General features: G+C 39.0%; 1 protein-coding gene across 1 annotated transcript in view; it reads right to left on the reverse strand.

Moving 5' to 3' along the window:
* Window positions 1-26,328, reverse strand: part of COL19A1 (collagen type XIX alpha 1 chain) — a 226,280-nt gene that overhangs the window by 76,286 nt on the left and 123,666 nt on the right. Inside the window, exons 18-19 of the mRNA XM_074819814.1 lie at window positions 21,022-21,075; window positions 4,612-4,665 (exon numbers count right to left, since the gene is read on the reverse strand). Coding sequence (XP_074675915.1) covers window positions 4,612-4,665; window positions 21,022-21,075 — 108 coding nt within the window. The remainder of the gene's footprint in view (window positions 1-4,611; window positions 4,666-21,021; window positions 21,076-26,328) is intronic.

Consider the following 26,328-nt stretch of genomic DNA (forward strand, 5'->3'; position numbering starts at 1 on the left):
CACCTCAATGCATGCACAGAACCCACCTTTTGCTCGTCTCTCATGGAAATGAGTTTGTGGAATACCTGCTTCTCTTGGGCTAGTATGCTAATCAGCTGATAAGATAAACTTAAAGGTGACAGAAAATCACTCAGTGGGGTGCACTCACCACCCAAGATTACTGGACCTGAGACAATGCTGGAACCTGGGGTGGTGACCCATATTTCTTTGACTGTCTTTCTCTCCTTTCTCTTTTCTTTCATTTCTTTTTTTTTTTTTTTTTCCTTATAGATTTGTAGGACACCACATTGCTTATTATCCTTTTCCAAGTTTAAGCCATTTCTACTGCAATTAAAACATTAAGGTGTCATTTCACCTTAATTTAACCTGAGGGGATCACAGAACCTTTATGACTCTCTGGCCTCCCAGTCTGGGTCATAACACTGGGCTAGCAGGTTGAGGGAGGTGATTCTCCCCCTCTGCTCCACTCTTATGAGACCCCACCTGGAGTACTGCATTCAGCTCTGGGGCTCCCAAAATAAGAAGGACATGGACCTGTTGGAGTGGGTCCAGAGGAGGCCACGAAGATGATTGGGGGCTGGAGCACCTCCCTTATGAGGACAGGCTGAGGGAGTTGGGGTTGTTCAGCCTGGAGAAGAGAAGACTCTGGGGAGACCTTATAGTAGCCTTCCAGTACCTGCAGGAAAGATGGGGAGGGACTATTTATCAGGGAGCATAGTGATAGGACTAGGGGTAATGGTTTTAAACTGAAAGAGGGTAGATTTATATTAGATATAAGAAAGGAATTTTCTACGATGAGGGTGGTGAAACACTAGAACAGGTTGCCCAGAGAAGCTGTGGATGCCCCCTCCCTGGAAGTTGGCCAGGCCAGGTTGGACGGGGCTTTGAGCAACCTGGTCTAGTGGGAGGTGTCCCTGTCCATGGCAGGGGGGTTGGAACTAGATTATCTTTAAGGTCCCTTCCAACCCAAACCATTCTGTGATTCCCTGATTATACATATGCAAAATAAACTATGGGCTGCTGGTAACCCCTTCTCTGTTGCTCAGTCCTGTAGATATTTTTGTTAGCAGCTACAGCTGAAGAAAGCTCAGCTCAGTTCAGTTCTGCAGTCAGATCAAAATGCTGTACTTGCAACCTCCAGCATCCTACTATCATAGTATTTCTTTTTGTTTCATAAAATCAGCATTTCAATTTCAGTAAGAGTCATGCTGAGCAGGATAACAGCATGTGAAAGACAGTATCTCTTTCAGAAGACTTTAGAAGAAAATGCAAGCAAGAAAATCTATTAAATATATTTGAAGGGTATAGAGATTTTGATTTCACAATCATAATTTACAGAATGAAATGAATAAGTGTATTTAACAGGAGCTTTAAACTGCTCTCTAGGTTCTTTAAAAGGGGGGAAAGGATCAAAAAGCACTAGAGGGAGCTGCTGTTCTACTTAACCCATTTGGATTCCTTGTTTTCAGTATAAATTGTTACCTGCTGGAGTGAGACAAGTGTAAGCACACATCTCAGCTCTCCAGTATTGAAATAACAGAACAGTACTCAAAACCAACATCAGACAGCAAGGATGCAAACCATGAATTCTGAACCAGAAAGGAATAACAGAACAATTTAAAAGTCTATAATATTTAATAAACTTTAAAAAATACCCAAAGGAGGATCATCATCTGGGTAGGCTTGCAGAAATATTTTTTATAACCCATCAATAAAAATCCTCATTGACTCCTTGCCTTTTGTGGGCACAGGATTTGCGCCAAAGGGAAAAAATGATATAAAAGAAAGGCGTCCCTGTCCATGGCAGGGGGGTTGGAATTAGATGATCTTTAAGGTCCCTTCCAACCCAAACCATTCTGTGATTCTATGATAAGGGAAAAATGACATGAAAGAAAGGATACCAGGAAGAAGTTGCATAGAGAGTTTCACTTTAACTGAGTAGTTTCATCACCAGTTGCCAATCAATATACGTTTCTGACACCAATGCAGGTTTTTAACCAAAGATAGGCAGATGATGTTAAGAGACTAGAAACTCACTATAAACACAAATTTTGTTGAAAAAAAAATCACCAGAAATTAGGTTAGGGGGAAAAAAAAAAGAAGAGGTATTGAGAGGGCTAGAAAAGTCTTAAATGCTATCATGCAACAAGGAGGTAAAAATTTATTATTTTAATTAATCAAAACTCATGTCTCTTAGTAGTATCCAATTTAAAGCCTTTTTGACTGTTCAGAATGTGGTCTCATAATCCCTCCCTGCATACACTTTTTTTAGGACTTCCTTTATACCAAATCCCCTGAGTATTGCATCCTGTTCACATTTCTTCCTCAAGGAGGCAGAACTTTCCTTCTCACAGGTTTTTTTGTCATTACTGTGAACACCTGCTGTTCTAATACCTAAATTAACGTTATGGCATAAACTGATAAATAAATTAGGTAAATTTATTAACTTCAAACATGTAGGGTGAATCTCCTTTTTCTCAAATACAAATTTCATATTCTTCTGAAACATCAACCAAACTCCAAACATACTTTTACTGGAGAGTCTAATTTTTAAATGTTCAGTCAACCTGTTAAGCATTTTGTAGCCTGTATATACCAAATTCATAACAGCAACCACCCTGCAGGTGTAATAGTTCTGTTACACTTTGGAAAGGCCAAAGTAAAGACCTTCCCATATATATCCATGTGGATAAGGAAGCTGCCACTACTTACTATTAGAAGAGAAGGGGTAACTGGAAGCACGATACAGCAAAATTTAGTATGGTTTGAGACTTGAAAAAGAGAGAAGGAATGATGTATCACGTTAAGTCTTTTGGTATGTACAAGCTGTAGCACTTTAAACATGCGGATATAGCCAATGCACATTAGCAGTCATTACTGCTTTTAGAGTATGCTTTTTCTATGCATTATATTCTCAGTCTTGGAAGAGGAACACAAGATGCTGGTGTAGCTGTATCCAAAGTAAGGACTGCCCCAAGATAGTTATATCAGAAACAAACACTTTCAACCAATATTTAGGCCATGACTGCTTGAGGAATGCTTTTTTGTATGTAGTGTTAGGCTACAGTACCCCCACAGAGCTCCTTGTATGGATGCTGCCATGCTGACCAAGTTGAGCTTTCCATTTGCTGTAAGAAAATCTGAAATAGGTCTCAATAATAAAAGTGCAATTTAGCTTCCACTCAAGATTTCTGGTATGTCTGTCATACATCTTCACAAGCCTGACCTGCCAGCAAATCTGTGATGGCAGAAATCTGTACTAGAGAAGCAGATTTTCACTTGTTCACAAAAAGCTAAGTAGATTAGGTCTAATGTTGACCTCTGCTACGCTTTGCCTTTTTTTTTTTTTTTTTTTTTTCCTTTTAAAGGTCATTTTTGGCATTTGTATTACGAAAGATTCTGCATCACTCCTTTCATCTGTTTGGACTCCTGCAGTCTGCAGTACCACTTCAGCATTGGGAAGCTCAAATTGTACAAAAGACTCAAATAAGCAAGGGTTCAATATATGCAGGGGAGAAGAGGAAGAGGGAGGTATTTTTAACTATTTAGTTTTATGCAGGATAAATGAACTCCAACATGAACTCCTCTTTCTGAACACATTTTGTAAGGGAAAAAGGGACAAATATAAAATCTATGCAGTTTTGTTTTTAGATGAGTGTAAATGACATCTATTTCACTTTAGTCACTGTATTTCATGCAGCAGCACGTTATTCTCTTCTCTACAATCGAGTTTTCCCTTGCATATGAATCGAATGTTCTGATGCATAAACTACTGGCCTTTACCTATTTCAGGTAAGCAGAAAAAGGAATTATAAAATCCTTGTTTGACATTAAGAATGTAAAGCAGTAGAAGTTTACTTAATCCACAAATAGCTGTTTTGTATTTGTCTACAACAGCATTTTTACAACACAATATATAGGGAATTTTACAAATATGACCAAGTCTTCCTCTACCAAAGGAAGACTGCATTCATTCTAGACTAATATACATCCATGCCTGACTTCAAATTTGAAATCATGTATCACTTAAAAAAAAAATAAACCCCAAACCTCTTAGATCTGAGCTAAACACTTTAGTTCTTCATATTACAAATCCTTTCATAGAGTTGTGTATTTATTAGTCTTTTTAATTCTTCAGTAAACTCATCTGAACTACGGCTGAGTGCTCATTCCAGTGCTGGGTATAATCCTCCCCACCATTTAGACAGTTGGCACACGCTTCACACAGTCCTTCATCTTTCAAATTACCCCTCTGAGACAGAAATGATCCCATCTTCTACAGAGCGTCATGCATTTTGCAAAGTGAATGAATGTACAGTATTCACATTTAGCATACATGGCCAGTCTTTCTTTGAAATGCCAGGCAATTTCTGCTTCCTCTGATGAAGTTTGCATCTTGTTCTTTCTCTCTTGTGTAGCCCCTCATATTTGTGGACCCAGTCCTTTTATCTTTGCTGTATCAAAAGGCTAGCAATAGTAGCTGTTTGATATGGCAGAGTAAACACAGATAATTGTTTTAAACTATAATTATGATCAGGTAACCTGCTACAAAATGCTAACAAAGTTCCAGGATAGAGTGAGAATTTCCCATTCCCCTTGTTAGTTACTCACAGGAGGTCCTGGTGGCCCTGGTTTTCCTGGGAGGCCTGGTTTTCCTCGTCTTCCCTGGAAACAAAAAAAGAACAGCAGACATTTAGGAATGCTATGGCTAGTGACTGATTTGGAATAAGAATAACAAAAGATTTATTGCCTTGCTTATTAGCAAAAAATACAAAAACTATCCAAAATGAATACTCTGTACCAGTCACTGCAACACTATCTAATTTCAGTACTTTTAGGATTGTTTTCAATAATTATGACAAACTATATTTGTATCACTGTAACATTTACTGTCACATTTTAAAGCTATGTCTCAAATGCGAGTGCACATTGATAGGGCTATAAACAGATCATTTAGATGAGGTGTGAAGAAATTATATTTTATCTGAATATGCCAGACCTTGGGATATTAAAATGTGCTGCAGCAGTCACCCTGACTTGCACAGTAAAGTACATATGTGCAATATAACCCAATTAACAAACACCCATAGCCTTCTTTTCCAGGATGCGATAACAAGCAGGAAGGTCAGAGATTTATTTGCAAAAACAATTCACCTTCCTTGTACAATTACTACCATCTGTGTATATAATGCACATGCAGAATCATTTGCATTAAAACTTAAGGTCCATAAAAATCTACTTAAGTTAATGGGAGACTTTCCACTTGGATTTTAAAAAACATGCACATGCAACTATTACAATTTTTTAGTACAGAGCTCGACTGAACAACTGTTTTCACATATGCTTTTTTTTTTTAGGCAGATCAACATAAAAATGGAAGTAATTTACAGTAATTTACATCTTCATTGCCAAGCTGAAATCTGATGCACATTTTTTAGAAACAACAGCTGAGAACAACTAATATCTAGGTGTGATGGCAAAAAAAAAAAAAAAGAGTCCATTAAGACAAAATTTTTCCCTTGTATATGGCAAATATAAATTAACAAAAAGCATTTAGGGAGATGTCCTGGTGAAATCTTGGCTTGAGAAGTTAAAAAATGAAAATGGTTGCTGACAGCTCACAATTAACACATAGGGGTATTTCTGTAAGCTGTGCTCCCTACTTCTAAGCCTGCATCTGCGTTTTATTAAATGACGATCTCACACAAATTGTAGAAGTAATCTAAGGAACAGACAAGTGAAATATCAGCTTTGCTCTTTACAGGGGAAAGCCTTGAGCTGTAGGAAACCACTCTCATGCTCTGCCTTTCATTAATCTTGATCTATGCTGAGAGGAAACAAGATGAGGGTGAAAAATCCCTCTTCCTCACACCCTGCAGCTCACCAGGGTAACCTCTTGCCTAGATGTCAGGGACTCTCCTGTGAAGCAGGAGCCCTTCAACTTGAAGAAAGAAGTGAACAGGGGTTGGGGGTATGTGTTTCATCCACCAGGCTCTGCCACATAACATGTACACTGCCACCACGATTTTATGAAGGTCCGCAGTCAGTCAGTGTGTTTTAAGGGCAGCGTGAAAAAACCCCAAACACCTCAGCATATTTGGAGTGCCAAATTCCTGGGTCTTAACTAGCTGAGACATATGTTATGTGCTGAGCTGTTTAATCCTGCCAGTAGTCACACATGCAGGGCTGTAACTGAGGTAGCTCAGGGTAAATTTTCAGAACCAAAACACATTACTAGGTGCCTATACTGGGCTCAAGGCTATATTGCCCCTTACCACCCACCCCCAGCATGTTCTCTGCTATGTTGGTAACACTGTCCACGCAGCACTAGGATGAGCCAGAGCTGGGAACTCATTTGGGCTAAGGATGGCCCACAAAAAAGTAGAGTTGTTTTTGACTGATCAGTTCACTGATGCAGTTCACTGGGCAATAGAGTAGCTTGCCAGGCCTGACAGAAGGCACAGTACTGGGAAAGGCACATGTGCACAAGAAAAGGGGCCTGTTGTTAGCTAGATCTGGACTTTTGGACTGATCTCTACTGCAGAAATACAGATGGAAAGTAGCATTTCCCGAATTTTTTGAAAAACGGTAAATTTTCCTTAGCAAGTATGAAAAACAGATCAAGAGGTAATGATGTAAGTAATAAACAAAGATAAATTGCTTCATACTTTTTAAATAGTCCTTCTGAGTTATAATGATCTGTACTGTTGACTTCTTGAAGCACCTTCCTTTTCCTGTTTGGACTTATTTAAAGTATCCTGAGGATGACACTTAAAATCTCAGCAGTCTAAACAAAGTATCAAGGAAGTGTCAGGGGGAAGAAGGCAGGGCTCTGACTGGCAGACACAGCTGTGAATGAGGTGTTAATTACACAGGAAAACATGGAATATATTGGGAAGGCAATTTTATCTCTATTTACAAGATGATCTAAAATGTGATTTATGACATATTGCAAAGCCAAAACTTGACAAACTTGCTGAAAAATCAGTTAAAAAAAAAATTGGTGGTAGTCAGTTTTCACTGTCATTTATTATTTACCAGAACACATACCTGGTGAAACACAGAAGAAACACTTGCCCTACCATTTATCCAATTGTTATATTATTAGTCATTATACTACGTGCCACGTGTACAAAAAACCTACAGAACAATCACACAGATTAGTATGAAGCATCATCTTTTTCTAGAGGAACAAGAGTCCTTTTCTTCCCTATAAGCACCCTCCTAAACTATCTGATATTTTAACACAGAAATACATAAAAGGCTACCTTTCTGAAATGCCTTTCAGATACAAAGATTTGAATGTTAGGAATACACACAGCTCCACCTACTTGCCAGCACTCCCGCTTCTCTGTGACTTCTCAGCATCAGTATGGAAAAAATTAAAATATATACTGTAGTAAGAGTGCAAGTAAAGTAGTTTATGTTTTTGTTTAGGATAATTAAAACAATTACAATGATGTTTTTGATAAGCCCACTATGGCCTTGCCTTGAGCAGACCATGGGCCAGACTATGACTGAATATTTACAGTCTGATTCTGAGTCTTCCTTCTGGCAAGAAAAAAGAAGTGAAAAACATCTCGGTGTCCTCACTGGTTTATAGAGTGGGCTTAGCGAAGAGCCACAGTTCCCATCTCCTCCTCAGAAGCGGCTCTTGGCAGCCCCATGAGAGCTGTACTTGCTGCTGTACCACTGTGCATGGGGCAGGCATCTGGCACTGGAGGCCCATTACCTTTATTTAGTTGAGTTCACTGAGCAAATATTGAGGTTATAAAACCACTCAAAAAATAAGTAAATGTTCTAGGCATGACATACTTCCATTAACTAAATAAAAAATGAAATATCACCTACACTAACTTCAAAAAGATAAGTGATGCCAACAATTTTTCTAATGCTACTCAGAATAATATCTAAAGAAACACTGTTGCTGGCTATTTCTTTTGTGCTGCATACATTTTTGTGGGCAATCAATGGGATAAGAAGTTGTCTAAATGTTACTGATACTGTATCCTGTCCCCTTGACTCATTAAATGCTTGCCCTCAACTGATTTGGACAGTTGGCTACTTTCCTCTTTTCCACAGGACAAACTTCAGCTATGATACACACTCAAATTATTCAAATAGCAACCACTTGGTTAGGGGCAAAAAAGACAAAATATTAAAAATAAAATAAATGAGAAACTATATGCTTCAGCAAACCCCAGCTGAGTGCCTAGCTGAAGTATGCAGTCAACTGCACTCTTTATTCCGCTCTTCCTTTGCCCCTTCTGTTAATCAAAATGACTTGACGAGCTTTGCCTTACATTAGATGGAAAGCTGTTCAGAAGAGAGGCTCTGAGCATCCTTCCATAAGCTTGTGCTCTGATTCTGAGCGCTGCCCCTGGGCAGCACTGCAGGTCCAACACACAGTGCAAGAATTCAAAGTATATATTGTAATCCTCTGCTGTATCATGTTGCATTCATATATTCACATACCTCTAACTATAGAAGAGTTAGATCGCTAATCCTACTGTCTAAAATTAAGCTGTGGATTATTTTAGGATAAAATTGAGCAGAGTTATCCAGGTATGCTGACATGATTTATGGAATTAATAATTTAAAGAACCTACACTTGAGTATGATGGAAAATGTTCTTAGAATAAGCCTGTGGGAATTTTCAAGGGAAACTGCTAATTAGTAGTTCCTGAAACACATCATCACATTTCAAAACAGGAACTAGTTCTAGAGAAAGTAGGAAGCTGGGCTTTAAAGTCTTAACTACTGTAGTTATTATGCAAGATTAATGAGGCTTATGTAACTCATTTGCCAAGCTTAACTAAGATTCTCTTGAATAATCCTCAAAACCAGACTGACAAAGGGACAGATATACCCAAAGCAGGAGGCAGGTAGAAAGTAAAGACCCTTGTCTCAGAGCACCCAACTCACAGACACCCTGCCAGCCCCTTGGGCACCTAAATGCAGCCATGTGAGTGAGCTCTGGGCAGTTAAAAACTGTTTCTCCAGATACCCAAAGTTGCCTGCCACCAAGTAGCCAGACAAGTCCCAGTGCCTACACTAATTCAGAGTACAGAAAAGAGGCTTTCCTTTGTCTCAGTCCTCTAAGCTGATACACCTAGTCCATATAAACTTCCCAGTTTTCCCTCTCTGTCTGTAGTCACAACCTGGTAGTCCTGTCAGTTCACTCTGAGCTTGCAGAGCTCCAACCAACTCTAACCTGGGGAAACCCAGCTCAGCCCAAAGCTAGTAACACTCTGCTCTACGTTTTACCAGAAAAAGATTGCCAGACTGCTATTTTAGCTAATTGGAATCAGAAGATCAGAATTAATCACAAAAATCAGAGCAATCAGCCATCCAACCCAGTTACTCAACAGTGACTCAATATCTATCTATCTGTTGTGGGACAGATGGTTCTCCAGGATTCCAATCAACTATTTTACAGATCACAGAGTGAAGATTACAAATCTACAACAAATGCACAGCCTGACTACAGAGTCATTATTTTCCATCATGCATTTAGCCAAAAATTTTTTGATTTTTGAAGAGGGCTTTGACATTTAACCACCTGACTGCACAACTGCTGTTAATAAGAGTTCTGTCATTAACTTCGGTAGTGTCACAACTGGACAGGTCTTTTGTTTATCCTTAGAAATCTTACAGTTTGGATATTCTCTTTCCTAAATTGGAAATCTATGTTGCAGTCAATGAAACCTTTTTAACTTCAGTAATACAGCGTTAGAACTTGCATGTACAATTCCTTCTTCAATCCTATTAACCTTGGCCTTGAGGATGTATTATGGTAACCCGTGTATTACAAATTAACCTCTGTATTAAATGTGAAACCTGAATAAACTCACAGGAAATAAGGCCAAAAGGCAAGAAACTAAGCTGTTTGAAGAAAACAAGTGAAAGTCTGTCCCTCATATCCCATTAAAGCCTTTCACAGAAACATGGCTCACAGAATAGAGCACTAAGATCCTAATCCCCTGTTTTGGAAGAAAAGTCACTAGGGAGCTCCATGCTGATGCAAAAGCATTCCTGCACTCAACCTTGGCTTTCCAATTTTATAAATTATTTTCAATAAACTCTAGTTTCTTCATTTTGATATTAATAAAATGCTAAAAAGGAGTGCCTAGCCAGACTATATATTATTCAAATGCATTTAACGAACATCAAAAGAAGTCCTTACACAGGCAAAGCAGTGTCAAGAAGTGAAATGCCACGACCTATTTTGCCAACAAATCCCTAAATAAAATCCATCACAATTTTTCAAGTGTATTCACAAAAGTGCATTTTAAGTTCAAAATCGCTTGTAGAAATATTTTTCAACTACATTTGGATATTTTTATAATGAACATCTTAATTTTTAATTATGAGAAATAATTTCCTATTCTCCCATGTTGCTATACCTTTTGCAAAGAGACATTAAAAGAAATATTGATAACAAGAGTATTTGGAAGGGAGCCTGAAAACTCTAAATGAGATCTTAAAAGTGAAATAATTTCTGTTATTCCACTAAAAGTTAGATTTTAAGTTCTTCAATGGAAAATATCAAAGAAATTAAAAAATGAAATACTTTCTAATTGACAATGATAGAACTATTTTCTATTTGAAAAATCTGTCTTCAACATTCTAAATTACAGCCTTTTTCATCTTGTTTTGAAATGCCAAAGTGGGAAAAGTATAATTATTTTTTCTAAGTTGCATCCTACCTTACTGGTTATTTACTTTGCTTTTAAGGTAGAGACATTCTGGTAGAAAAACTGAAAATTATCTCCCTCTTTTACATTAACCATTTTTAGACAGTTAAATACATGAGTGAAGGAATGTACAGTACTGATAAAATCAGACTGGAGCTTTGCATACTTAAAAGCAACTTACATCAAAGTCAAGAAGGACTGAGAAGATTAAAAAAAGATTCCAAAACTCCAGAGCTGTAGATGTGAATAATATTGTTTGCACTGTGCAAGAAGCCTGACCTACTATACAGTGATTATCATTGCTCTGTAAAGCTTGTTTTACAATTGGTTGAGTACAACATTTACTCACTGAACTAGAAAACAAATTATGTCAAAGAAATATTTAAGTTCTATAAACCAGATAAATGCAATCTGAATTTAAATTAATTTTGAAGTCACTCTAAATGATTATGTTAAGAAAAAAATCTAACAGCTCCCCACCCATTTATTTACTTAGGAAGATTTTCCACTGTGTAATAATAATTTTAGTTATACTTGATTAGAAAAACTTGTAATCTCAGAGAGTAAACTTATTATTAACAGAAAGCAAGTATTGCAATTTCACAAGGTCCCTCCAAACACATAATTTTAGTGAAGCCAATGCTGAAACACTAGATGTGACAACCCAAAGAACTCTCAGTTTTATGGGTTGTTTAATTTATTACTAAGATAATGCTAAAATAACTTCCTCTTAAGTGAAGTGTTTGGTACTATAAACACAACAATTGGGAATAAGGAAGTTGTTTGAAAAATATTTACTTTAAGACACCTGCAACTTTCTCAGGAATACAGAGTCAAGAATATGGCTGTGGTATTGTAGAAAGGTTTTTAAATTTTTGAACTGAATTCATCACTGGAACCAGGGAAACCATCATGGTGGAGAATCAGTCTGTTTAAATGCATATGAAACATTTAAAAAAATCCTATTAACCCAGTTGTTGGCAGCTATACTGAGAATAAGCTAGAGCTAAAATAAAATTCACAGATTCGCCTGGGTTGGAAGGGACCTCTTGAAATCATCTAGTACAATCCCCCTCCTCAAGCAGGACCAATTGTTCAGGACTGTGTCTACTTGACTTTGTAATATCTCCACAGATGGAGACTCTACAACCTCTCTGGGCAACCTGTATCAGTATTTGACCACCCCCACAACAAAAAAGTGTTTTCTTGTGTTCAGATGGAATGTCCTGTTTTTTAATTCATGCCCCTTGCCTCTTGTTCTGTCACTGGCTACTACTGAGGAGAATCTGTCTTCCTCTTCTTCATTCCCTCATAACAGGTATTTATACACATTGATAAGATCCCCCTCGAGCCTTTGCTTCTCCAGGCTGAAGAGTCCTAGCTCTCTCAGCCTCCTTTTATGAATGATGCTCCAGTTCCTTTAATTTGCTTGGTGGCCCTGTCCTAGATCCACTTCAGTAAGTCCATGTCTTCCTCGACATGGCCTCACCAGCGCTGAGCAAAGAGGAAGGATATCTCCCCTGGTCTGCTGGCAATGCTCTTTCAAATGCAGCCCAGGATACTGTTGGCTTTTTTTTGCCATGAGGGTGCATTGCTGGCTCATGGTCTCCTTGTTGTCCAGCACCTTCTTCTCCACAAAGCTTCTTCCCACACAGTTTGCTTGCAATGTATACTGATACCTGGTGTTATTCCTCCCTAGATGCAGGATTTTGCATTTTCCCTTGTTGGACTTCATGAGATTCCTCTTGCCCCAGTTCCGTGCTATGTTCTGCCCCATTGTCCAGGTTGTTAATGAAGATGCTGGACAGTACTGGCTCCAGCATTGAGCCCTGGGGTACACCACAAGTGACTCGTCTCCAACTGGACTTTGTGCTACTGATCACAACCCTCTGGGCCCAGTTGTTCAGTTGGTTTTCAATCCATCTCACTGTCCACTTATCTAATCTGTACTTTGCCAGCTTGCGTATGAAGTTGATGAGATGAAGTTATGGGAGATAGTGCCAAAGGCTTACTAAATTTGAGGTCCACAACATCCACTGCTTACCTCTCATCCACCAAGCTAGTCACCTCATTGTAGAAGGCAATGCAGTTGGTCAAGCATAAATTCCCCTTCATAAATCCATGCGGACTATCTCAGTCACCTTCTTGTCCTTCCTGTGTTTGGAAATGGTTCCCAGGAGGATTTCATCTATCACATTGCCAGGGACGTTTGATCTGTAGTTCCCCAGATCTTGCTTCCTGAAGACAGAAGTGATATTTGCTCTCTTACAGTCTTCAACAACCTCTCCTAGTCACCATGACCATTCAATGATAATCAAGAGTGACATCAGCCAGCTCCCTCTGCACTTGTGGATCAGACCCCATGGACTTACAGAGCTGTTCTGAAGCTGCCTGGGTGCAAGAGTCCAGCAGCAAACAGTTACTTCAGTAGCACCTGGCTCCTGTGCCTTGTGACCATCATCTTTAAGAATGTGTATGCTTGACAGAGAAAGTTTGCTGGCATCTTCTTTGTGCCCTTCTGCATGAACTGCTGTGCAAACTGCTGCACATCTACTGGCTGCTTTTGTCATTGCTGCATGAACTACTGCATCGCCTGGCTGTTATATAGTCTTCCTGGCATGGGCTAAAAGCGTGCTTGACCCTCCTCAATCACCACCAGCAGCGCTACAGGCTTGGGGAGGAGTGGCTGGAGAGCTGCCAGTCAGAGAGGGACCTGGGGGTGTTGATTGACAGCCAACTGAACATGAGCCAGCAGTGTGCCCAGGTGACCAAGAAGGCCAATGGCATCCTGGCCTGTATCAGAAATAGCGTGGCCAGCAGGGACAGGGAAGTGATCTTACCCCTGTACTCGGCACTGGTGAGACCGCACCTCGATTACTGTGTTCAGTTTTGGGCCCCTCACTACAAAAAAAGGACATTGAATTACTCGAGTGTGTCCAGAGAAGGGCAACAAAGCTGGTGAAGGGTCTGGAGCACATGTCGTACGAGGAGCGGCTGAGGGAACTGGGGTTGTTTAGTCTGGAGAAGAGGAGGCTGAGGGGAGACCTCATCGCCCTCTACAACTACCTGAAAGGAGGTTGCAGAGAGCTGGGGATGAGTCTCTTTAACCAAGTAACAAGCGATAGGACAAGAGGGAATGGCCTCAAGTTGTGCCAGGGAAGGTTTAGACTAGATATTAGGAAGTATTTTTTTACAGAACGGGTTGTTAGGCATTGGAATGGGCTGCCCAGGGCAGTGGTGGAGTCCCCATCCCTGGAGGTGTTTAAGAGTCGGGTCGACATAGCGCTGAGGGATATGGTGTAGTTGGGAACTGTTAATGTTGTGTTGATGGTTGGACTGGATGATCTTCAAGTTCTTTTCCAACCTAGACAATTCTGTGATTCTGTAATCAGAGGTCAGCTACAACAAAGGCTGCAGGCACCTGTTGAGCAAGGAAAGCTGATGGAGTTCATCAGAAGCTGCCAGAGCTACCCTTACCTTAGCCTTACCTGGCAGCAGCAGGCACCCTCAGTTTCCTCAGAGGTTTCCCATAAGTGCCCAAATCCCAGAGGAAGTGCCCAGAAGCTCAAGAAGGTATCAAGACGACCTCAAAGAAGCAGAAACTGGTGCACAAACTGCTGTTTATGTTAGCTGTGTGCTCAGCCTGGCTCTTCTACAGGCCAACTAAGAATGAAAAATGACCATTTCTAGATTTCACAGTATAGCTGTCTAATGAAGTTGCTTTGATGCTCTGCATTAAGACAATTTTTTGAATTCACTGAAATATTATATTATAAAATCAGAACATTTTCAGAAAAAGTAGTATTGATAAAAAATGCATCAAGTTCAGGGAAAATCCCTGCTACAAAGATATCCAACTGATATTAAGCATTAATTTCCAAAACCTTTGGAATTATAGTTTGGAAATATAAATTTCACTTCACTGCATTTAACACAGTAAAGGCAGAGTCTGGAAACTCCATGCAGTCTGTAGTTAGAATTAGTAGAAATTTTGAAGAAAGTACAGCAACATGAAAAAATTATTTGAAGACTTCAGAAAATTCTTTACCTGGGGATCTGAAGGACCTTAGTTGAATTTTCTCAAAAATAAATGGAATGGTGATTTGATTACAGAGGAAAAGCTTTAAACATTTCTTTAATGTAAAGCAGACATCAAAAAAACAGTTGTTGGAAGCTTAAGCTATATGCTCAAGTGTAAAATAAAGAACACATTTTGAAACCTGGAATTGACAAGAAACACTGGAACAAAGAAATCCAGGAGACTTGTGTAGTCTCTGTTGTTGATGTCTTTCAGCTGGGAACTGTACTTCTGTGAAAGATACACTTAACTAAAGTGCAGGAATACTGAGAAAAATAATGAAGTCCTGCATAACACATGGAGCCAGAAAGGTGGCGTAGTTGTCCACTGTGGTTTAAATTCCATGCAATGCTAGGTTAGCACCCAATCTTTCTATTTTTTCTTGGTCAGTAATATTGGAATGGGGACTTTTCTGAGTCACATCTAATTACCTTGTGAAGCTCCTGATGTCATTCTGAGCAGTGGTGTAATAGTGTCAAGTTGCTGCAACAGTAACATGCTGCTCTGAATGCCTGAAGCCAAGAAGAGGGACACTGAAAAAGTACATATGAACGTAGTGCCCACAGAACGGTCTAATGTTTCTCATACAGGAATGACGAAAAGGGACTGAGTAGCTGTTTCCACTGGCCCACTTCTCACAGTGACCAGAACTAAAAACAAAGGCTCTTACTTAGCAAGGTCTCATGTCTAACACAAACCACTTCACTAAAGATAACAAAACTAAAAAATTATACAAAATCACTGTGGTAGAGCAAGGAGAAACAATGGCCTTTTGTAAGAACAGCAAAGGTTTGAGGACTCCTTGTACTCACAGGAAAACACAACGCTGGCTAACACATGTGAGTGGAAGTGGGTAACATGGCAAAAGGAGAAACAAGAAACAAGGGAAGTACATGCTCACACAAAATTTAACTAAGTTCACTCAAGGAACTGCCACAACAAAGATGACCTTTAAATGAGTATTGTATATGTCTCAGGTTGGTTGAAGAATCAGAAATAAGTTCACTGTGTGGTCTCTGGATATGGCCAGATTATCATGTAGATACTATTTCTTCTGACATAACCATTACTTTCCTCTTCTAAGTAACACCCTAAATCTTTTTTTTTTTTTCCTTTTTGTAGAGCTACAATAAATGTTAAGTAGTTTCTTTCACTCTAGTTCTCCATGACTGCACTGCTTCAAATTTTTAGTGAGTTTGGAATCTTTTCTTAAGCAAAGCCAAAAAATAGAGCATGCTTCCTGACACGGGATCCTTTAATGCTGCACAGATCTAGTCAAAAGAGCTTTCAGGGTTTCCCCTCTCTCATTCTGAATGAGCTCCCTACAGCACATTTCTGTAAACATGTCACATTAGTGTACGCTGTTTTCTGCAAACTCTTACATCCTTGGGGTATCTGGAAAGTATCCAGGGAGACCAACTCAGACACAAGACACTTCACACACTTCTGTCATCAAGTTCCATAGCTGACACATTTGAGTACCATCATTTAAACATGTAAGAACCTAACCTGCTCTTTGACATAGGAGCAAGATCATATCCCAGCATGATCATATAGTAGTAATTCATTGATCACCAAGCCACAGAAAGTGACATATTTATTATTTTAATAATCGTGTGTTGGCTCAAATGATACCACATAACAGTATATCCATTGGACAAAAGCTGTTACCACTTTATTTGAAATAATGTATTGACTCCCCTTTGCTCTTGAAATAAATTACCTGCAGTCATCATCTAATTCAGTGTTGTTGTAAATTTGCGCTTGTAAGCCAGTTCCACATATATGTCAATAAGTATTTTAAGATTGGCATAACTTTGAACAATTCTGTTAATCTTTATTCTATTACCATAATTATTCTTATACGTATTTTTACTATGTAATCTTTTATGCAGATTATCCCTGTAAGGTGAAAGAAATACTACTACCCAGACTTACTCCTCTTAATAGGGGTGCATTTGTCCTAGTTCCCTCTATAGTGAACACAGGGAGATAGGTGCCACTCTGGGACAGGTCCCACCTTTGGTGTTTCTTAGTAGTTCTAATATAAAACTCTGATCTTGGTAAAATCCCACTTAAAACACTCAGAAAATGAAAATGCATGGCTCTGCCCAGTTCAAAGAGGGAAGAAATCCACTGGCATGGCTTTTTTTTCCCTTTCTATCTCATTTTGTACCGTCATTTACCTAAGTCACTAGCTCTAACATGAGCCTTCTACACGTTTCTTTGAGTTTTTGACAATATCACCATTAACACTGTTAATTTTCCTCAGCTCCTTATATCTTGCTTTAATGTGTCTTGAGAGGTCTCTAATTTACACACTTAATCACAGAATCAACTAGGTTGGAAAGGACCTTGAAGATCATCTAGTCCAACCATTAACCTAACACTGAGGCTTGTTACTTGGTTAAAGAGACTCATCCCCAGCTCCCTGCAACCTCCTTTCAGGTAGCTGTAGAGGGCGATGAGGTCTCCCCTCAGCCTCCTCTTCTCCAGACTAAACAACCCCAGTTCCCTCAGCCGCTCCTCGTACGACATGTGCTCCAGACCCTTCACCAGCTTCGTTGCCCTTCTCTGGACACGCTCGAGTAATTCAATGTCCTTTTTTTGTAGTGAGAGGCCCAAAACTGAACACAGTAATCGAGGTGCGGCCTCACCAGTGCCGAGTACAGGGGTAAGATCACTTCCCTGTCCCTGCTGGCCACGCTATTTCTGATACAGGCCAGGATGCCATTGGCCTTCTTGGCCACCTGGGCACACTGCTGGCTCATGTTCAGCCGGCTGTCAATCAACACCCCCAGGTCCCTCTCTGACTGGCAGCTCTCCAGCCACTCCTCCCCAAGCCTGTAGCACTGCTGGGGGTTGTTGTGGCCCAAGTGCAGCACCCGGCATTTGGCCTTATTGAACCTCATACAGTTGGCCTTAGCCCATCGCTCCAGCCTGTCCAGGTCTCTCTGCAGAGCCTCCCTACCCTCGAGCTGATCAACACTCCCACCCAACTTGGTGTCATCTGCAAACTTACTGAGGGTGCACTCGATCCCCTCATCTAGATCATCAATAAAGATGTTAAACAAGAGTGGCCCCAAAACCGAGCCCTGGGGGACACCACTCGTGACCGGCCTCCAACTGGATTTAACTCCGTTCACCACAACTCTTTGGGCTCGGCCATCCAGACAGTTTTTTACCCAGCAAAGCGTGTGATCATCTAAGCCTCGAGCAGCCAGTTTCGCCAGGAGAATGCTGTGGGAAATGGTGTCAAAGGCCTTGCTAAAGTCAAGGTAAACTACATCCACAGCCTTTCCCTCATCCAATAAGCAGGTCACTCTGTCGTAGAAGGAGATCAGGTTTGTCAAGCAGGACCTGCCTTTCATAAACCCATGATGACTGGGACTGATCCCCTGGTTGTCCTGCATGTGTTGTATGATGGTACTCTGGATGAGCTGCTCCATCAGCTTCCCCGGTACTGAAGTCAAGCTGACAGGCCTGTAATTTCCTGGATCATCCTTCCGACCCTTCTTATAGATGGGTGTCATATTGGCCAATTTCCAATCTGTCAGGACCTCCCCGGTCAGCCAGGACTGCTGGTAAATGATGGAAAGTGGCTTGGCGAGCACCCCAGCCAGCTCCTTCAGCACTCTTGCGTGTATCCCATCCGGTCCCATAGACTTGTGTATGTCTATGTGATGCAGCAGGTCACCGACTCTCTCCTGGATTGCGGGCGGGTCGTTCTCCCAGTCTCTATCATCTGGATGAGGGGGCTGGATTCCCTCAATACAACTAGTCTTGTTATTAAAGACTGAGGCAAAGAAGGCATTAAGTACCTCAGCCTTCCCCTCATCACTTGCTACCAAGTTTCCTTCAGCATCTAGCAGGGGATGGAGACTCTCCCTGGTCTTTGTTTTGCTACTGACATACTTATAGAAACATTTCTTGTTATCTTTGATTGCTGAAGCCAAATGATTCTCCTCTCAACTATTTATTAATCTAAGTCTAATTTTCAAAGGAGTTGAACACTTAAAAATGCTGCTAAGGTTAAGTGGGAATTAAAATTTTGAATATAACAAGAACAATGTGAATGGAAAATTTTTAAAAAATTCAGGTTCTCAAAGTCTGGCAACCATACTGAATGGATATTTTGAAATGTTTTGGAGTGGGTTTTTTTTTCCTAGTATGTCACAATTCCAGTCTGCAAAACGTGTACAATTATCACTTTTAGGTCTGAACAATGCTGAAGAAAAATTACCAGTTAGTTACACAGTCAATATTATGCTTTAATCTTCAAAAGACAGTCGATGACAAAATCAGTAACTTTATAAAATGTGAAAGATTGGGAGGATCTGTTGGAAGTAGAACAGAGGAACATGACATCTATAATTAAATAAAAAGGAATATTTAATAGCCATTAGATGTGCACTGTCCTGATTGCCATTAAACAGAGCAGAAATCTTGTTACAAACAGTATGTTATTGTGTAATGAAATGTATTGGAAATGCAAATGCACATGGGATTTGAATTAAGACTGCAAACTATGTTATTAATGCTTGGGCGGGAGTTGCAAGCAGAAAGAGTATTGTGAGCATCTCACTGGCAAAAAGATAAAGACAGATGCTAAGGCTCTACAGTCTGCTGTTCCCATTGTTTGGCTCAAGGCAACTGTGTGCATGGCTGAGATTATAGAACAATCAGCACTCCTGTTTTTATAGATGTTGGAGTGGGACACCAGTTCAATTTTATGTGCAAATAGGAAATGTCCATGATGAATGTATCAACCCCCTACTTCCCACTGCAAAATGCAAAATGAAAAAAAAAAAAAGTATTTCCAAATTCATTTATCCACAGTGTGTTAACTCTGAATCTTTGCCTCAAAAAATTAAGAAGTTTAAAGAGTGATGTCTCTAAAACACAGCCAGATTTATAACTGTTCCTAAAGAACTAATAAACTGTTTCTGCAGATTCAATACTCCACAGAAAAACACTCTAAAATACGCTAAAACTGGATATCCATAGCTTTTCAGTATCCTGGGTATTTGATTGTGTAAGAGTAAGTATCCAGTAATTATAAAATCCTTAATATCATGTTTAATATTTAATAGCATATTTACCACATAACTTTTGATTCTCCCCTACTACACTGACTTTTTTTGAATTGGTTCTCAATCCTTAACGTGAAACTTAAATAACCTCAGCTTTCAAATTTTCATGTTCAACTGAAGTGAAATTTAATACTATTTTTGTAACTTAAAAACCAATATAAAACATAGCTTTGGGGCCTACATGCCATTAATAATTTTGTTCAAGAACTGGTCTTCTGTTATTATCATTATTATTACTGGAATTACGAAACTGGCCTTTAAAAATTCACTGTAGCTGACTGAGATCAGTGATGAGTAATACCAAATCCTTCCACTTCAGATAATTTAACTGAGATATTAAATATCAAGATGCCTAAACAAACCAAGAATTATTGAGAGACTCAACTTCAAACCACAAACTGGGCACAACTTAATTCATAAAAATATTGAAATGTTTGAGGCTGAATACCTTCCCAAACTTCTAGGAGCAGACTAGATTATAAACTCTTAAAACTGGATTATTTCTTGCAATAACACAATCATAAATATTTGTTATCTGTTCTACTGAACTACCAAACTTCAGTGTCAGGGAAAACAAAAACGTAACAGAAAACAGTCAGTCAGTTACTTCATTATATTAAAACTCTGAATAACCAAAGATTTATTTCATGTTTTGGGCATAATCTCCACCACCACCCCAGCCCCCCGCCTTAATGTATCTCCTTTCTTTGTATATATATGTTAGGCTCTGACACTTGTATAACAGTATCTACAACAAAACTTGGGTCACTGGTACTGGTTTCTGTTAATATTTTAGATAATGATCCGAAATTCATATTTTTATATGTTTTAGACATAGTAAGGTATGGTCTATCCCCACAGCAAAATGAAAACTTCTGAGCAATTTTAATATTCTTTCACTTAAAATTACAGCAGAAACATGTTGCACAAATGACAATATCTACATCTGTGCTGCCAGTCATCAAAACACTTTAGATGGTTGAAATTGTTAAATCTCCTTCAACTGAAAAGAACCTCAAATGTCAAAGCTCAGTTTGTTGTCAGCATGTTTCATGCTCAGCTGCCACCTTTCTGGTTTTTATTAGTGCTTAGAAAGAAGTCACACATCAAGGTCAGTTAGCACATTCACCAGTTGTTCACCAAGTTTACTCACCCTTTGACCTTCTTTGCCAGGTGGACCTTGGGGACCCTCCAGCCCTGGCAAACCCTGAAAATACAAACATTAAACAAATGTAACATTCAGTGTTATTTTCATCCTCCATTATTCTATAGAAGTAAGACTAAGCCAAAGAGTCAGATGTCAAGACAAAGCATTCATTTCTAATAATAAAAATAGGTTATTCATAATAACTTCTTTCAGGATAATGTTATATTCAGGTGAGAGAAAAAATGCAAACAATAAATATTAATCCCATTCCTCCATACAAAGGCTGAATCATTTGGAAAAGAGGTAAGTCAGCACTACTTAAGCATAGTTATATTTAACTACGGTGTTCTATGAAAACTAATTTATCTTGTTAAGTGAGGATGCCAAAAGAAAAAAGAAAAAAAAGTTATATTAAATGAATGACAACTTACTCTACAACTGCAATACAAATACAAGCACTGAAGGGGGAGGGGAAGGGAAGGAAGGGGAGGGAAAGAGGACTAAATATAGCAGAAGGCCTTATGCTCACTGTATTGTAAGAACCAGCCCTGTGCAGCTTCCTCTGTGTGCCTGGCTCAGCTTTTCAAAACCCTTCAAAGCCACTTCTCTCACTTCTCTCTTGCCCTCTCCCCTGACCAGGCACAGGAGCTTTAGGTGTTTTGAAAATACTCTCAACTTGTGAGCCTTCCTTCTGAACTCAGTGCAAGGATCTGCCTTTGCAGTCACAGACAGAATCACAGACTGGGCTTTTATATCTGATTAATGTATGCTATAATCATAAAGCCTTCAAATAACAGCTCTGTACTTAGAACAGTGCTCCCCTCCTTTACTTTATGAGTCACCTTGGAACACAATTTTAAAAAAAAATTACTTTGAGGAAGCTATCCGATTTCCATTACAGCAACAAGAAATATGAAATCAGTTTCAATGTAATCAGCAAAGAGCACTGAACAGTTCTACCTTGTAAATTAAAAAAAGTCTTGAATGTAATATTGCATATTCTTACAGGGTATCACAAAACTAAAGAACTTTTATTTAGTTTATTTAAGAGTTTGAAATATTAAAATATTAAATTCTTAACCTTTTAAATTACTTGGACTCAGGTGTTGCTTCAGCTTGAGTTATATCTTTGGTCAAATTCTGAACTCCTTATTTAGAATCAATTACGTGTATTTATTGCCCCAATAAGAGGAAACTGAGGACCCCTGAGAATCATGTTTTCAAAAAATGTCCAGATTTCCAGAAATGAATTAATGAAGTTCATTTATGATCTCTAATTCCCAAGATAAACTTGAGAAATTAAGTGGGTGTGCCAAAGCTGCTAGCTTGTATATCTTCAAGTGATGTTTGAAGTTGATTAGAATGAAGTCTGACTTTAATTTTAACTAAAAGCACTCAGTTCCAGAGTTTTTTTATTCCTATAATTTCCGTACTTTAAAACACCAAAGCTAGAAGAGTACCTCAGACAGTATTTCACTATAGAATATTTCTCCTTTCTCTTCATCTTATAATGTAAACAAGGTTTATGATCTTTTACAAAACTGATGTGCATCACTTCCATCTTTCCCCCAAAGTTTATGGTACTAGAATATGCATTACAATGTTGTGTACAACAAATAAATCACGGTAAGTTAATTACAGTGCAGTTACGTAGCTTATAAATGCACAAACCCATAAAGCAGTATGTGAATGCAACTTTTTCCTCAAGGTAGTTTAGAACTTGCAGAGAATTCTGTCTGTCCAACTGTTAGCCACATTCTACCTCTGTAGAGAAATTCTGGAAATTCAGGAAGAGGTGGAGTTTTGTTTTGCTAATATTTCATTTCTAGTGACAACTTTATGCAGGAGAATGAGATGAAAACCTGAAAACTTCTGATTTATGGAGGAGGAAATACTTAGCCTCACATATCTGTACAATAAGGCTCCAAGGGGACAAGAATCACACAAGAATGTAACTGCACAATAATGATAATTAATAGCCAACATTTTTGTCCAAGACCTACTTTTATTCTTTTTATTTTCTCTACAATATTATTGTCAAGAAATAGGAACCAGATAAGGAGGTTTATCTTCAAGGAAAGGGAGGAGAGCAGTTTACAATTGGTAACTACGCGGGGAGGACTACCCTGTCCAAGGAGCCACATCCTGACATTGAAACTGAGGTAGAAGTTCACACCAACTTCAGTGGGATCTTTGGTTGAAAAAGTGATAGCACAACATGGGCCATGTTAACTAACATGGCTGTAAAACTGTAATAACTTGGCAATGGTAATGATTTAGCAATGCTGTCCCTGTTCAGCATTCACTGAATGAGATCCTGGAAACACAACTGAGGAAGAAACCTGCAGGAGGAAGGAAAAAGAAAACATCCCTACAGTGAAATCTGTTGAAAGGGACGAATAAAACAGCCCCTGTTGAACCATAAAACTTGGCAATGAACGTTAACAGTTTAGCACAGAAAAGAAGTATGTATTTGTAGGAAGGCAGATCAAAGTAACTACTTAGGTCTTATTTGTATTTAACTTCTGGAGATCTCCCTTTGGAGATCAAAGATCAGATTCTTGACTCCCTCCAATCACAGACAGCAGTCACAGACAAGACAAACCCCACCAAAGGAGCCCACCACCACAGACAGAAAGGGACAGAATATAGACTGAATATATACATGTGGCCCCATGGGATATGCTGTTGATTGTATTGAAAACATTTATGTCAGAAGGCAAACTATTTTACATGTACCATCTCCCCAGGTAAACCACATCCAAAGCAATTAAAATGATTCACTATGTGTCACCTCGATAGTCTTGCACTGGCAATGAGCAAAAAGAAGTATAGGAATAGCACAGGACAAAGTGAGATATAAGAACAGCCTATTCCCATGACATCAGACCGTCAGGAAAATATAATGCATCCTTACAGGTGGCCTCATATGCACAGGATTTTCCTGACTCTTCCAGGCCACCTTTGACGTTGGAAGGTGGTACCCTTCTACCTACTTCATGAAGAAGTGAACTACAATAACATATGCAGTCTTTAGGGCTTGTACCTGTCATGGCCCAGGCAAGTCCCTGGAGTTACGTGCCTGAAGGAGCTTGAGGAACATGAAGTGGAAATGTCACAAATATTACCATGTAGCTTGGGGAAAAAAAAGTCAGTAAGCTGGAGATGGGCTCAGGTGCATCTGAAACTTAGAAAATTTATTACAATAAGTGAGGATGGCTATAAAAAGAGATGAAACATGATGCACAGGCAGGCACAAGAAGGTCGTACACAATCTTGAAAATGAAGTTAAGAGTGGAGACTTGTGAACTCCTTTATAGGAGGTAAATGTAAAGAGAAGTGTTGGCAAGGAAAAATATGCTGGTTGTGAAGCTAGATAAAGAAAAAGCAAGCATGCTATGAAGCACATATTGACAGATATTTGAAGAAAATATCATCAAAACTTAAGACTAAGCTTTAGTCAAAGGAATACAGGAAAAATAAGGTTTAAAAAATGCTACGGTAGAGTAAGTGAGCTTTTAGAAGAACTTGCATGTCATTGAAAATAAGTGTAGGAATTAACATTTTAATACGTAACAGTTAATATTTTTTGCAAGTGTCAGGAGATAAAAGCTATATAAGAATTATTAAACTTGAGATGGTAGAAGAAAAATGTATTTGGAAGTGATAGAAAAATCAGTTAACAGTTCAGTCAGTTAAGCTGTTTTAAGTTTCATAAGCTATCAATTTAAAGTGTATTAGCTGGCATGTAGTTATTAGAAGCCACTTATTACAGAAGGGCCCTGCAGGTACAGAAACATTTTTAAATGCCTGATACATCACGACAAGCATCCGCAGAGAAATGGTGGAGACTTGGTTCATAAATTTAATAGCTCAGAGTAACTGCCTGAGAACACACTCTTAACAAAAGCAAAGCTTTTATCGTGACCTCTTGGTGAATTAAAACAAAACAAGCAAACAAAAATTATCGCAGCTGAAGTGGAAGAGTGAAGTTACTTAAAGTTGTTATTCGTATTACTTCCTCTGGAAGCTTATGTTCAGTGCCAAAAGAGTAAAATGTTAGACAAGTAAGTATATTTTTGGTGTTCTGAAAGTTGCTTCAAAACATAGCTGATAATTTTTGAAGCAGAAGGCTAGACAGCTGCCTTATGTACTCATAGGTAGTGTTGTTGAAATAGGTTCTGAGCATGGCAGCCTTTCCTCCTCAACACAAATTAGAAATATAATACAAATGCTAACAATAATAAGGCAGGTCTAATTAAGGCAAAAAAATTATCTCATTATAGACCTTTGTAGACTGCATTCCGTGTTCTATATACAAACCTCTCTCACCCATTTTTTTCCTCACTATGAATTCCAGCAACCACATGAACTCAATTTTTATGGAATAAATGCTACTAGACAGAGAGTGCATGTAGTTTAGCAAGACGAGTCAAGTAAAGACAGAGACAAAGCCTAAATTAGATATGCAGAAACACCTTGTGGTAATGCAAGAATAGGTTATTTTTAAACGATTTGAATATGTGAACTTTTATAATGATAAAACTTGCTACTTTAAAAAGATCCAGCTATAATAGACATGATTTGGCTAAGCAATTTCGAAGCAATATATAAGCAGAAAAGTATAGTTCTACTGAAAGAAAATCAACACTTAAACCTTTCTACAAGCGAATTCATGGGCAATTCCCACTGCAGGGGTTTGACCTAGTTCTTCAACACACAGTTCTCACTAGGATAAAGAAAGCTGTCACACTGATTAATTACATATATAATGATCCCTTTGTAAAACCCACAAGTAGAGCAGCATAGAATCACACAAATCAATAGTCAGGTAAAAAGTGACCGCAGATTTCCAAATTCCTGACATTAACACAATGTGTGATCACGGTAAAAAGCTGCAGCCTGACTGACTTGAAGAGCATTCTCCAGCCACCCAAATACTGCCGTGGGATGGATGGTAGTACTGTGGCTGCACTCATGCAAGAATGCCCCAGCACACTAGACAGGATGCATCAAGATGCAATTCAATTAGGTCTTAAATTCACCTACTTATTTGGAGGTGTTACCACACAAGTTCTACTGTGCAGGTCATAAGTGTAACTGTTGATCCTTCTATCCTATTTTGAGGACATTTTCCTCTTTGGCCTGTTTGTACCATACCAAGGAGTGGCTTCCTCTCATGTAAGAACGGGCTATTACCCTCAGCAAGCAAAGGAGCTGAAATATAAATAACATCTCTGTAGTCAAGATGAATACAATGTTGGTTTCCCAGATCTCTTCGAGCCAGTTTACTTGCTGTGACTCCTGCTGCCC

Source organism: Strix aluco, chromosome 3 (assembly GCF_031877795.1).
Source record: "Strix aluco isolate bStrAlu1 chromosome 3, bStrAlu1.hap1, whole genome shotgun sequence".
NCBI classification, from domain to species: Eukaryota; Metazoa; Chordata; class Aves; order Strigiformes; family Strigidae; genus Strix; species Strix aluco.